Source organism: Acinonyx jubatus, chromosome D3 (assembly GCF_027475565.1).
Source record: "Acinonyx jubatus isolate Ajub_Pintada_27869175 chromosome D3, VMU_Ajub_asm_v1.0, whole genome shotgun sequence".
NCBI lineage: Eukaryota > Metazoa > Chordata > Mammalia > Carnivora > Felidae > Acinonyx > Acinonyx jubatus.
In genome coordinates this window covers 45,061,108-45,073,132 of record NC_069392.1, presented here as the reverse complement: position 1 = coordinate 45,073,132, position 12,025 = coordinate 45,061,108, and the positions used below count along the sequence as shown (strand labels likewise).

General features: G+C 43.2%; 1 protein-coding gene across 8 annotated transcripts in view; it reads right to left on the bottom strand.

The window, feature by feature from the left end:
- Positions 1-12,025, bottom strand: part of LAMA3 (laminin subunit alpha 3) — a 269,791-nt gene that overhangs the window by 61,327 nt on the left and 196,439 nt on the right. For all 8 annotated transcript variants that reach the window (XM_027068651.2, XM_027068653.2, XM_053206292.1 and 5 more), the window contains 3 exons: positions 9,768-9,881; positions 5,075-5,184; positions 2,394-2,474 (listed from right to left, as the gene is read on the bottom strand). In XM_027068651.2, the coding sequence (XP_026924452.2) occupies positions 2,394-2,474; positions 5,075-5,184; positions 9,768-9,881 (305 nt within the window). The remainder of the gene's footprint in view (positions 1-2,393; positions 2,475-5,074; positions 5,185-9,767; positions 9,882-12,025) is intronic.

The following is a 12,025-nucleotide window of genomic DNA, read 5'->3' as shown; positions in this document are numbered from 1 at the left end:
TGAACTCTGGCCAATTTTGCTGTACACATTGACCCTAAATCTATCTGCCATGTGAGATGCCCTGACACCACCAAAAAGCTAGGTTCCAAATTTTCACCAACATGAAGATCTGAGTGTAAGAAATAAAACTATGTTAAGTCCTAAAAGAAAGCATAAACATTTCTGTAACTTCCCCAAGCATGGCCCCAAAGGCTGACAGCCTAAAGAATATAAGAGTAGATACATATAACAAAAAATGAAACCAAAAAAAATAAACAAAAAATAAACAAAAATTTGCAACATGTAGTATGAAGAATTTGTATAGACCAATAAATAAAATAAAAGAACATTACACTAGAAAAAGTGAGTAAAAAGCCTAGAAAGCAATCCAAAAAATAAGGTCTACAAAAGGTTAATTAGTACGTGAAAAAAATCCCATCTAATTATGAAACAAAGAAATGTAAATTCAAATGATTAAAATTTCCAACTACCAAACTGGCAAATCTTTTAAAAACTGCTCATTTGTAGTATTCACTGGTGGCAAAAGCTGCTCTTTTGCTACTGGAGGAACAGAAATGAGTCTGACTTTTCTGGAGGGCAATCTGGCAAAATGTATCAAAAGTCTGAAAATGCACCTATCCTTAGATCCAAGGGATCTGGTTCTATTAACTACATCTTGAGGATTTATGTACACAAATAATTCACCACAAGGATTTACTTTTAGTGCTGCTTTGAATGGAAAAGAGGAAAACTATTTCAAAGACCAGCAGTAGATTACAGAACTTCTTGGTTCTGACACGATGTTATCAGTGAATACTTACTGAGATGGAAAGATATTGCTAACCTTCTACTAGATCTACTAGGTGAGAAAATGAGCCAAAACAGAAAGTAAAACAGCAATCTACTTTTGTTTTTAAGAAAACGTCTGGGGGCGCCTGGGTGGCTCAGTCGGTTAAGCGTCCGACTTCGGCTCAGGTCGTGATCTCACAGTCCGTGAGTTCGAGCCCCGCGTCGGGCTCTGTGCTGACAGCTCAGAGCCTGGAGCCTGTTTCAGATTCTGTGTCTCCCTCTCTCTGACCCTCCCCCGTTCATGCTCTGTCTCTCTCTGTCTCAAAAATAAATAAACATTAAAAAAAAAATTAAAAAAAAAAGAAAAGAAAACGTCTGTGCACACAGAATGAACTGTAAGAATATACAAGTTTTAACTGGGGATTTTATAAATAAAATGATTATAAGCAGGATTATATCTGAGCATGCACAAATATATAGAGCTACATAAAGGAATAGTGGGCCTCATTGGTTCTTTGCTCACTTGTGTTACATAATTCCTATAAGTATTGACTTTATGATAAACTTATTTTAAATTTAAAAACATGCTGTCCATATGATTCATTTCTATACTGTTACTTTTGCACAATGTACATGCTACCTTCTGAGGTAGACTCTAAGTACCTTTCATAGTCCTTATATGCTTGGCAGAGCCCAATGTATGGTAGCTAATCATGAAAATTTGTTCATGCAAAATGAAAGCTTGGCTCTTTGGCCCCTCATAATTAAGTTCATAGTTTCCATTTTGCAACATTTATTCTTTTGTTCCGCTGCTGAACACCTATTACATGAATAATACATGAATAGTAGGCAGCAGTGATTCAGAAATGAATGACACAGACTGTCCTGCAGGTGTTCATAATATGTGGGGACAGAGAGGTATAGTTGTGTGTGTGTGTGTGTATGTGTGTGTGTGTGTGTGTATAGGAGTATGTAGAGTTGTATGTGCATGTGTAGGTAAGTAGGGATGTGGTGGTGGGGTAGGGGTACATAAGGATGTGCATATATGGGGTGAGGACTATGTAAGGATGAATGTATATGGAGCTAGGCTAGTTAGGGTTATGTGTGCCAGGTAGGCAAATACAAGGACACGTTTGTGATGGGTAGGGGTATGTAGGGATATGCATACATGGGGTGGGGGTATGTAAGGATGAATCTATATGGATGTAGGGATAGGTAAGGACATGTAGGGGGTGGAAGTACATACAGATGTGGAGGGGGAGGGGCACGTAGAAATATGTAGGGGAGGGGAATGAGGGAGTGTGCAGGGGGATAGGAGCATGTAGGCAAGCGTGTTGGGGGTACATAGCGCTATGATACGTTGGGCCTCCTTCTCAAATTTCTGAAACATGTAAAAAACGAGAAAGATAAAGAAGTTAATGATTTATTAAGTGAACAGTCTTGTATTTTTCCCTAAAGACCTTTCTCCAGCCTCTGTGAAAGCAACAGCCCCACCCCAGCTCTGAGCCACGACCCAGCACAGCCACACCCACAGCCTGAGCCTGCTGCAGCCTGCCCGCAGAGCCCACCCTACCTGTGGGATCCGGGGGGGGGGGGGGCGGGGAGGGGCGAGGGGCAGCACCCACCTTTCGCACTGTGTGCCTGTGTATCCAGGTTTGCAGGAGCACCTCACATTTTCCCCAGTCACAACACAGCCAGTGGCAAAACTGGAAGGAAGACAGAAAAAAGCCTCAGTAAAAACAAATCGATAGGCTTCATGCTCATTATTTTTTGCCACAAAGCACTGACTTGCCTTAAGTGGAAACAGACACCAAGGATCTGGTTACTTCTTATATGAAGAAAAATGTGTCCATTAAGACTTGTGTAGATAATGATGAATTATTTCAGCTCACATTGGGCAAATCTTGGTACATAAGGACTGAAGGCATTTATTTAGTTTTATTTTTGGCTTGGAGAAATACATTCCTTCACTTGAGACAGAGCAAAGTAACTCATTTTGGAAGAAATGATTACAACAGCATTTTTCCAGGAATAACAAGGAAAGAATAAAACAAGTCTAGGCAGAAAAAAAGGACAGGGAGCTCGGATTCTTCAAAAAATTTTCCTCCTTGCTGATTCTAGTTCCTTCATATTGGGTACATTATCTCCTAGGAAGAAAAGAGGCCAGGCAGGAGGGACTAAGGCATAAAACAGGCTTGCCCGTCTAGGTATTTCTGTGGGCACAATCATTGGCGATTTTTACATTTTTCAAATCAAGTTGTGGGATTCTGATTCTCTTTCTTTTTGTTCTAACCTAGTGTATATTTGAGCAGCTTTTTTTTTCCCAAATAAGTGAGCAGATCATGAAAAAACTCTGTTGCCTTGAGATATGTCTATAAACATTACACTGAATAAATCTGAGGGAAAATACCTCTATTTATCATTTGCTGGTAAAAGAATTTTTATCTGGGAAGTTTCTCTTGGCCTAGTAGATGGACAGAATTATACGATTTTTTTTTAAGTTTATTTATTTATTTTGAGAGACAGAGAGAGAGAGAGAGTGCAAGTGGGGGAAGGGGCAGAGAAAGAGAATCCCAAGCAGGCTCTGTACTGTCAGCACAGAGCCGGATGCAATGCAGGGCTCGAACTCACCAACCGTGAGGTCATGACCTGAGCCGAATCAAGAACTAGACGCTTAGCCGACTGAGCCTCCAGAGTTATACTTCTAAAGGAACAGTTAGAAATTCATCAACAGTATGAATATTGATGGAGAAAGAGTTAAATAAAAACCATATTTCACTGATAAATCTGAGGAACTGTGTGTTACTTCAACTGCCTGAAAGCCAGAAGCTGGCCTTCATGATAACACTATGCTGTGCCATCAAAGATGAAAAGCTTTCCCCTGAGCACCCCATGAAAATCTTGTTTCCACTCTCTCTAGCGTCTGTTCCAACAAGTCTAGGCAAGTACTGAGTGCTAAATCCCTTTTCAAATAAAGTCACAGGACTGGGCAAGTTTAAGGAGTATCAGATACACAGAGAGCAAACCAGGGTGCACATTTCAAATACGCATCTTCAGAAAAGCCACATCTGGGCAGTGGCTTCTGGTAACGTGGCCAATTTCTCTGATACTGGCCTGATAGCAGCCCGCCTTGTGGTTCACACTTGCTCCCGAGCTGTGCACTGCAGATACTGTTATTGGTATCTTCCTGATTTTCAAATCAACTCTTGCTTTACTTGTATTTTGCTTGGACCCACAGCGGATGTGTCACGATAAGCAGGAATATGACAAGGTACCGAGGCCAAAGAGAACATGAATCACCATGAAATCCAAGTGGCAGGTTTCTACCTATGTCATGTATCTGCTGTTCTGGAGTCTGAATGACAACTCAGGTCATGCTCCATGGCTCAGAACTGGCCTGTGACTTCCATCACACTTGGATAAATCCAAGTGCCTTGCTATAGCCTGCAAAGTCCTATGGGATCTGTACCCTGGGTGCCCCACCAACCTCACCTCCTGACCCTCTGTCCCACACTGCCCTCTAACCACCTCCTTACTCCATGGACACATCGTCACAGGGGCTGTCTCTTGTCTTTTCCTTGCCTCAGACCCTCAGCGCCGAGATACTGCCATGCTTACTCCATCTCATTGTTCCCTGGTCCTTGGCCAACAACCTCAGAAAACCCTCCTACTCTTCTGTAAAGAGTCTACTCACTCACTATCAATCACATAGCCCTGTTATCAACTTCAAAGCCCATCTCTATCTGAAATTATGCTTATTTGTGCATGTATTTCTCGAGTGTGACAACTCTCCCTGCCTGCATTCTCCAGGGGAAGCCTCGTGAGAGCAGAGTCTGTCAGTCTTCTTTCCTGTAGTTTCCCCAGCACCTAGAGGAGGCTAACTCCTAGCCCCTGTATCAGGCGTTCAGTAAATAACGTTTAACCACCGAATGAAGAGTGAAAGCAAAGAGGAAAAGGAAAAGCACACAAGCGTACACTTGGGAAACCTGTTCTTACTTGTTTTGCTTTTGTTTTGCATTTTTGCATGTTCTTTTTTAAATACAACTGCTTTGAGATAGAATTCACATACCGTATCACTTGTGCATTTCAAGTGTACAATTCAATGGCTTTTAGTAGATTCACAGAGTTGTAAAAACCATCAGTATGATCAACTACAGAACATGTTCATCACCCCCCAAAGAAATCCCACACCCTTACTGGCCACTTCCTATACAATGCCCCCCCGCTCCCACTCCCCATCTGTGGTCCCAGGCAACCACCAAGCTACTTCCTATCTCCACAGATTATTTTCAAGCTCTCACAGTACCTGTTGGAATGAGGACATGGGCAGACGCTACAGTGTCCATGGATGGCATTCCCATAGTGACCCTCTTTGCAGCGCTCACAGTGTTCCCCAGCAGTGTTATGCTGGCAGTTCTTGGGACAGATGAACATACAATTAAGAGCAGCCAATTACATTTATTATTATTAAGATTGTTATCACCTTAATTACTCACACAATTATAACTCAAGTCCTCTGACTCTGTACAGAGCTATGAATCACTAATGGTATATATTCCTATCTATCCAGTTACTGTTGGTACTGGAAAATAAAACATGTAAGCGTCCTTCCATCAGCTATTTGGTGCTTAGCATCAGGAGGATGAAATTGGAGGAAGACCAGCTAGATTCAAACTCACTCCAATGTTTCACAGCTGTGTAGCCTTGGGCAAGATTCTTTACCTCTCTGAGCCTCGGTGTTTTTGTGTTGTTTTTTTTTTTTTAACCAGTTGTATTGATGTATGATTTACACACAATTCTAATTTTCTTAAAACATATAGTTAGAATAATTACCCACTTTCGAAGGCTGGGAGCATTTTAAAAAGTACACTATAGCTTCAGCAAGGTGTTAGCCCTATCCCTCTTCCCCTGAGAATAATGTCTATGAAAATCAACTTGTTTTATGTAATTCAGTTACTCGTGATATACTAAACAGGAATATAGTCGCAATAAGTTAACATGTAGAATTTATTAAAACAATGAAAAGCTGCATTGTATCTAAAGAAATAATTCCAGCGTCTCAGTTCAATTCCAATGTCTCCAAGAAGCAAGATGTTATTTATCTACGTTGTGCGTTTATGTAAATCCAATTATTTTCATGCCAAAGTCAATGCCTATTGAAAGTTGTTCTTCAGTAAAGCACTGAGACGAGATGACTTTCCAATTGAGCAGTCCATTGAGGCAAATCCTAGCAGATGGTATCAAATTTGCTTATTTTGTGGAATTTTTAATATTTCTTGCTTTACTCTAGTAACACATATGTAAATGCACAAAACTATCCAGGAAACCACTCCCCTATTGTGGGCATTTGATAATTCAGAGACACTCTATATGACCGGGAATAAGTCTAATGTTTTTGAAACGTGCTTTTATGTAGAGGTGGGGCTTGGTAGGAAACTTCAATGGATGTGAGTTTTCAATAATATCTGAAACCAGGTTGCGAAAAACGACATGCACCTATATCCTAAGTGGGTGCAGCCCTGCTTTGAATGTGAGACTGTCCCTTCCAGCACAATGTCATCAGTTCCTTTGGCTTAAACACAACCATTCCTCACAAACCTTTCAATAACAGACAATCACAATCCACATGTTATAACATGTTTTCATACTTTTTTTCCCGATATGAAATCGTGTCATACACACAAGGGATGTTGTTTACACATTAACGTGGGATCATCACCAGAAAGCTCATCCCTGCCCTGAATCCTTCCCTCTTTCCCCAAAAGTCACTGCCATGACAGTTTTTCCTGTAGACCTGGACTCTAGGACCAAATCCACATGCAGTGTATTGGATCCACAGAGGGGTCTCTCCTTGACCTTTACCTTGCTCCACGGTCCTGACTCTCTCACAAAACAGTCGTTTTTTTGAACGGATTATTTATCTTTCCACTTTAGTTTCCTTTCTTTTTAAACTCTAAATGACATTCTTAAGGAACAACATAGCTGAATAGATATCTTTTAATCCTAGATCTACTTAGTTCTGAGCTGAAAACACTGGAGAAGCAAGACCATGGAGAAACAAGAATTATGGTGAGGCCATCTGTGTCCTACTGAAAACACCCTGACCTCTGGTCCTCCTCGGGAGCGGGGGAAGAATGGTAGAAAGGGGTGAGAACCTGTGTTGCTTGAGAAGGTCCCATAAGAATGTCTGAAATACCCCCACCCTCAGCTGAGAACACCTATCTTGATAGTTGTCTTTCTCAGTCCTGCAAATATGAGATATCTGCTTACCAATTTCCTTATGGTTTACTGTGAATAAATTCATGGATGGATGGATGGATGGATGAATCCACATCCACTCCCACATCATGTGCTCTCTTAGCTCCATCGGACACCAAACATCCATTGGGCATCTACTGCGTGTCCCACCATGCTACCAGGTACTAGGGATGCCAAGACGGATCGGCACCCTGACCAGGGGGCACATAGAACCCTGTGAGTACACATGTTACATATAACGTGGAAAACTTGATGGCGGATGCACCCCAGCATCCCATAAGTGCAAGAGGAGCTTCAGGGAAGGGCTTCTGGAGGCGATGATGCCTCCTGCATGGAGACTAAAAGGAGGGGAATTAGCTGGGCAGAGAAGTGAGGGGAGGGCACACCAGGCATAGGGAGCAGCGTGCATAGAATGTCAGTCGTGCAGGAGCACAGCGGTGCGTGTGGGCAAGATGAAGCAATTGGTATTCCGGAGAGTGAAGGACAAGGCGGGGCGGGATACAGCTGGAAAGGTAGCAGCTCAGATCACGGGAAACCTGAGGCGGCACGGAGGAGCGTGGATCTCTGGCCATGAGCGTCACGAGAGCCCCAGGCCACCTGTGGGTTTCAGGTAAGTCTGGCAGGGGGGAAATGGGCACAAGAGCCAGGGAGTAAAGTGAAGGAAAACCGAAAGAGGAAGGGACATGGGAACAGAGTGGTAGAAGAGGGATGACCGAGATGGCAGAAGGCAAGGGGAGTGGGGGAGGGGCAGCAATATGGGGAGAAAGGGGGCCAGGAGAAGAGACAGAGACAGAGCCTTGGTGAAGAGAAAGGGGCCTGTCACTGCGGGTCCTTCCGGCTGACGACGGCACCCACGCAACATACGGCCTGCTGCTCTTGGACGCACAGGGCTTTACTGCTAAGGGCTGGGGTTACTTTCTTCTTCAAACTTCGAAGTTTATTCTTGAAACAATATAGAGATTTGCACAAGAATGAAGGTCCCAGATATTAGAAATTGACTCGGCTCTTGAGAGACGAAGTCCAATTTGCAGCGGAACCAGCCCATTCGATGGTGAAAAGTACTTGGTTTCCAAATCGTTATGGATCTTTGAGAATGAGGGCTGCATCCTTGGCTCCCATAAAACGGGCTCCCCCCCCCCCCCCGCCCCCAGGGCAGGGGCAGCGCTCAGAGCCTGCCAGGGTAGCACCGAGCAGGGGAGCGAGTGCAGGCACTGGCCCCATGCCTCTGTGGGAGCGCGCATGCGCACACGTTCCCCATGGGACCGCAAGCCTCGCGGAGGCGTGAAGGCTGGGAGGGCATCAGGTGGTTTTAACCACAGTGCTTAGCTCACTACCTCCCACGATAGCAAAGGCTCCGTAAAGGTTTCCTGAATTAATTCTTTTAAAGGCCATATGGCCATTAGGGACAAGTGAAGACACAGCTACAGAGAAAGGAAATGACAAAGAAAATCTTGTTTGATTAAAACAGATGAATTATGACTCACTAGTGATCCTTCCGCTGGGTGAATGGACGCAGAGAATGGCTACTTTTGTTCTTTGGCAGCTTTGATAGAGTGGACGTGACATCTAGCCATGGTTCAGTGACAAGATAAATATTTATTTTAAATTAAAGCATCTACCTGTGTTACATATGGCATACACCGTGAAATATAAATTATTATAGAAGAGTATTTATGAGCTGAAAACTACTATTTCGTATTTATGAGCTGAAAACTACTATTTCCCAATGAGTTTTATTGCTTTTGAACATACAAGGTTAAAATTCTACAGAATATTCTATCAATAATGTCCTGTCCTGGCCTGTCCCATCTTGTAGTGGAAGCAGTTCCCTGGGACATGCTGAATTTGGCTTAATACAGTCTAGGAGCTCAAAGAATTGAAACACACTCTAGATGCATTGCGCAACGCAAAGGAAATCCGTGCCAGAAGAACGCATTTTCAAACAGCACAACGTTAAGGGGGGGGGGGGGGGCTTGTGCTCCTGGGGGCACTGATGCTCTCTTTCTTTGTATCTGTCCATTCTCCTTCCAAGTAGGGAGGCCCTGGCTGCCAGGGATGAAAGAGAGGAAGGCAGAAGAAAAAATGTGCTGCTTCAGGATACAAAAGAAAAATTTCCCGACAATCCAATTTTCTATGGGAAATATTTTTTAAGGTATTTTAAAATAAGATTATTTTCCAGTGGATAGGCCACATACAGCAAGGACTCACCTCACCTGTCTTCCTACATAAACCCACTTTGTCTTGGCAGCTGCAGATTAGTGCTTGAGTGACTTGAGTATGTGCCTTAAGTCTTTCTAAGCGTCATCTTCTCCCCGATTACTTGCTTGAGCTATTGCTCATCTAACAGCCACAAGGCTCCCCTCCTGCAGCCTCCTGCTACCCCAACAAAACAGGGGTCCAAAGCAGTGGCTCTGATTTGTTATATTCCACCAGGAATTAAGTTCCGGGATCCACCCATTAAAAACATTCCATGAAGCAAAAATTTAGAAGCTAATGTGTCATTTCATTGCTCAGCTAGGAGTTCTTCTCTGATGGCATGTGTTAAAATGGAGGGAAAAGGGAAGTGTAAAATAATTCAGCCTGATAATGCTGAATGCCATGTTTACAAAGCAACCTCAATTTGGCTTTGGGTTTGGCTGGAGATGCGATATTTGATGTCTCAGGGACCAGTGGGGTGAGGGTGGGGGGCGAGGGGACAGGGAGACACAGATCGTCGGCCAGGAGAGTATCAATTTACTCACGATACATATTCCCGAGCCATCCTGGCATCGATTTGAATGTCCGTTGCAATTGCAGGGAACACATCGTCCGGTATATGCACCTTTGCTATCCCGATAGTATCCGGGGCTACAACCCTGTTTTTCAAACAAAGCATTTAGTCAACATAAAGAATTATTATCCAAAGCATGTGCCAATTCTGTCAAGCATTCACTTTCTTTTTAAAATTTATTTTTAACATTTATTCACTTTTGAGAGACAGAGTGTGAGTCGGGGAGGGGCAGAGAGAGAGGGAGACACAGAATCCTAAGAGGCTCCAGACTCAGCCGACAGCACAGAGCCCGGCATGGGGCTCGAACTCACAAGCCACGGGATCATAACCTGGGCTGAAGTCAGACGCTCAACCAACTGAGCCACCCAGGTGCCCCAAGCATTCACTTTTTAAATCTTTTTTCCTTTAGTTGGTATGTGGATTTCTACTTTCAAACACTAGCCAGTCCACTGGCTCCCTTTGTCAGATTCTACCTTGTTTCCACGCCACAGCACGCGTGTGTGCTAGTGGCAGAGCAGGAGATGTGTGGGGGGACATGAGAGAAAAGGGAGACGTGGAGGGAGGAGTGTGGAAATGGCTTCCTCTCCTTCAACCGTTTTAGGGCAAGTGGAGGGGTGGAGAGGTGAAGGGGTAAAGAGGGTCAGGACATCAGTCTTTGGTGGGGAAAGTCTCTAAGCAAATCCTTTCAAGTGCTCTTAGGGCAGGCATTCCATCTCCAAGTAAGAGTTTGGACTGGTGGATGAAGGGGGATAAGGAGTCTTCATTAGGATCTATTCAATAATGGCAGAACCGGGGGAATCATGTCACTGCCACTCACTGGTCTATCAGCAAAAGCGAACTCAGGGGAGAGGACCGTGCCTGTGTTCTCTACAGAACGCTGCAGGGACGCTGGGCTCCAATGGGACACACAAAGACCCAGCTGGAGGGAATCTCACTGGGTGTGGTCTTCTTTTCTTGTTCAATGTTGCTTTGACCATATGTGTGTGTGTGTGTGTGTGTGTGTGTGTGTGTGTGTGTACATATATATATATTTTAAGGATTCTAGTTGGGCGCCTGGGTGGCTCAATGGGTTAAGCATCCGACTTTGGTTCAGGTCACAGTCTTGCAGTTCACGAGTTCGAGCCCTACAATGGGCTTTGTGCTGGCAGCTCAGAGCCTGGAGGCTGCTTTGGATTCTGTGTTTCCCTCTCTCTCTGCCCCTCCCCCACTCACATGCTGCCTCTCTCTCTCTCTCTCAAAAATAAATATTTTAAAATAAATAAATACTTAAAAAAGGATTCTAGTTAAGAATGCCCCCAACAGAAGAAAAAGCAATTCTTCCAACACCAGCCATTAAAAATTATTTAGATTTCTGTCTTTAAAGCGAATCATAGGCATTTTGTTTATTTTGGCAGAGCAAATTAATTCACGGATTCAAACCAAATGTTGTCCCCAGTTTCTTTAAGTGACCTCCATATATGGCCTATCTAAAGCATCAGGAAAAAACAATATTTCAAGATAAAAGATCATCTTTCATCTAATCCTCTTTAAACAGCATTATGTCTATAAGACTCTGAAGCTACAATCAAGAGAAATCAGAAAATCAACCATCCATTCTCATTCATCCGTAGCCATAAAGGGCTCTACCTGGTCTGGTGGGAAAGAGGAAGAAGCCAACCTTATAGAGCTGGAGAAAGAAGCCTGGTATACTCCCCGGAGTAGAACATCCCAGTTTCTGATAGGAGTTTCTTCCAAAATTACCAATTACTACACACTGGACACAATAACAAGACTATAACTTCCAGTACGTTTTCCCCTTCAGCTATTAGAAACCATGTTTAGGCAAAAGAAGCTATTGCAAAAAATGAGATTGCTTTATGTGTTATATGAATAGGCTTGTCTACAGGAGAATCGAAGTATGAAAGGAATGTTCTTTAATTGAAAACACAACTGAGAGAGACGTTCGAACAAAATTCAGCCACTGGTAGTGTAGTGTGATCATATCTACAAGCAAATACTCTCCACTACTAAGTGGCAAGTGTCTCTTAATTACCCCCACATATCACATTACATGCTTATGAAATAATATTTGGTAAAGAACAAATTATCCAAATAAATAAATATATGTGGTTCATTTATGTCAACATGTCTGAGTAAAAAGCCTTAATTAAACATGTTTGGCAGGAGGACGGTCCATCCTGATTAAAATTAAACCACCCACCTTAATTTGCTTTCGATTAGAAACAGAAA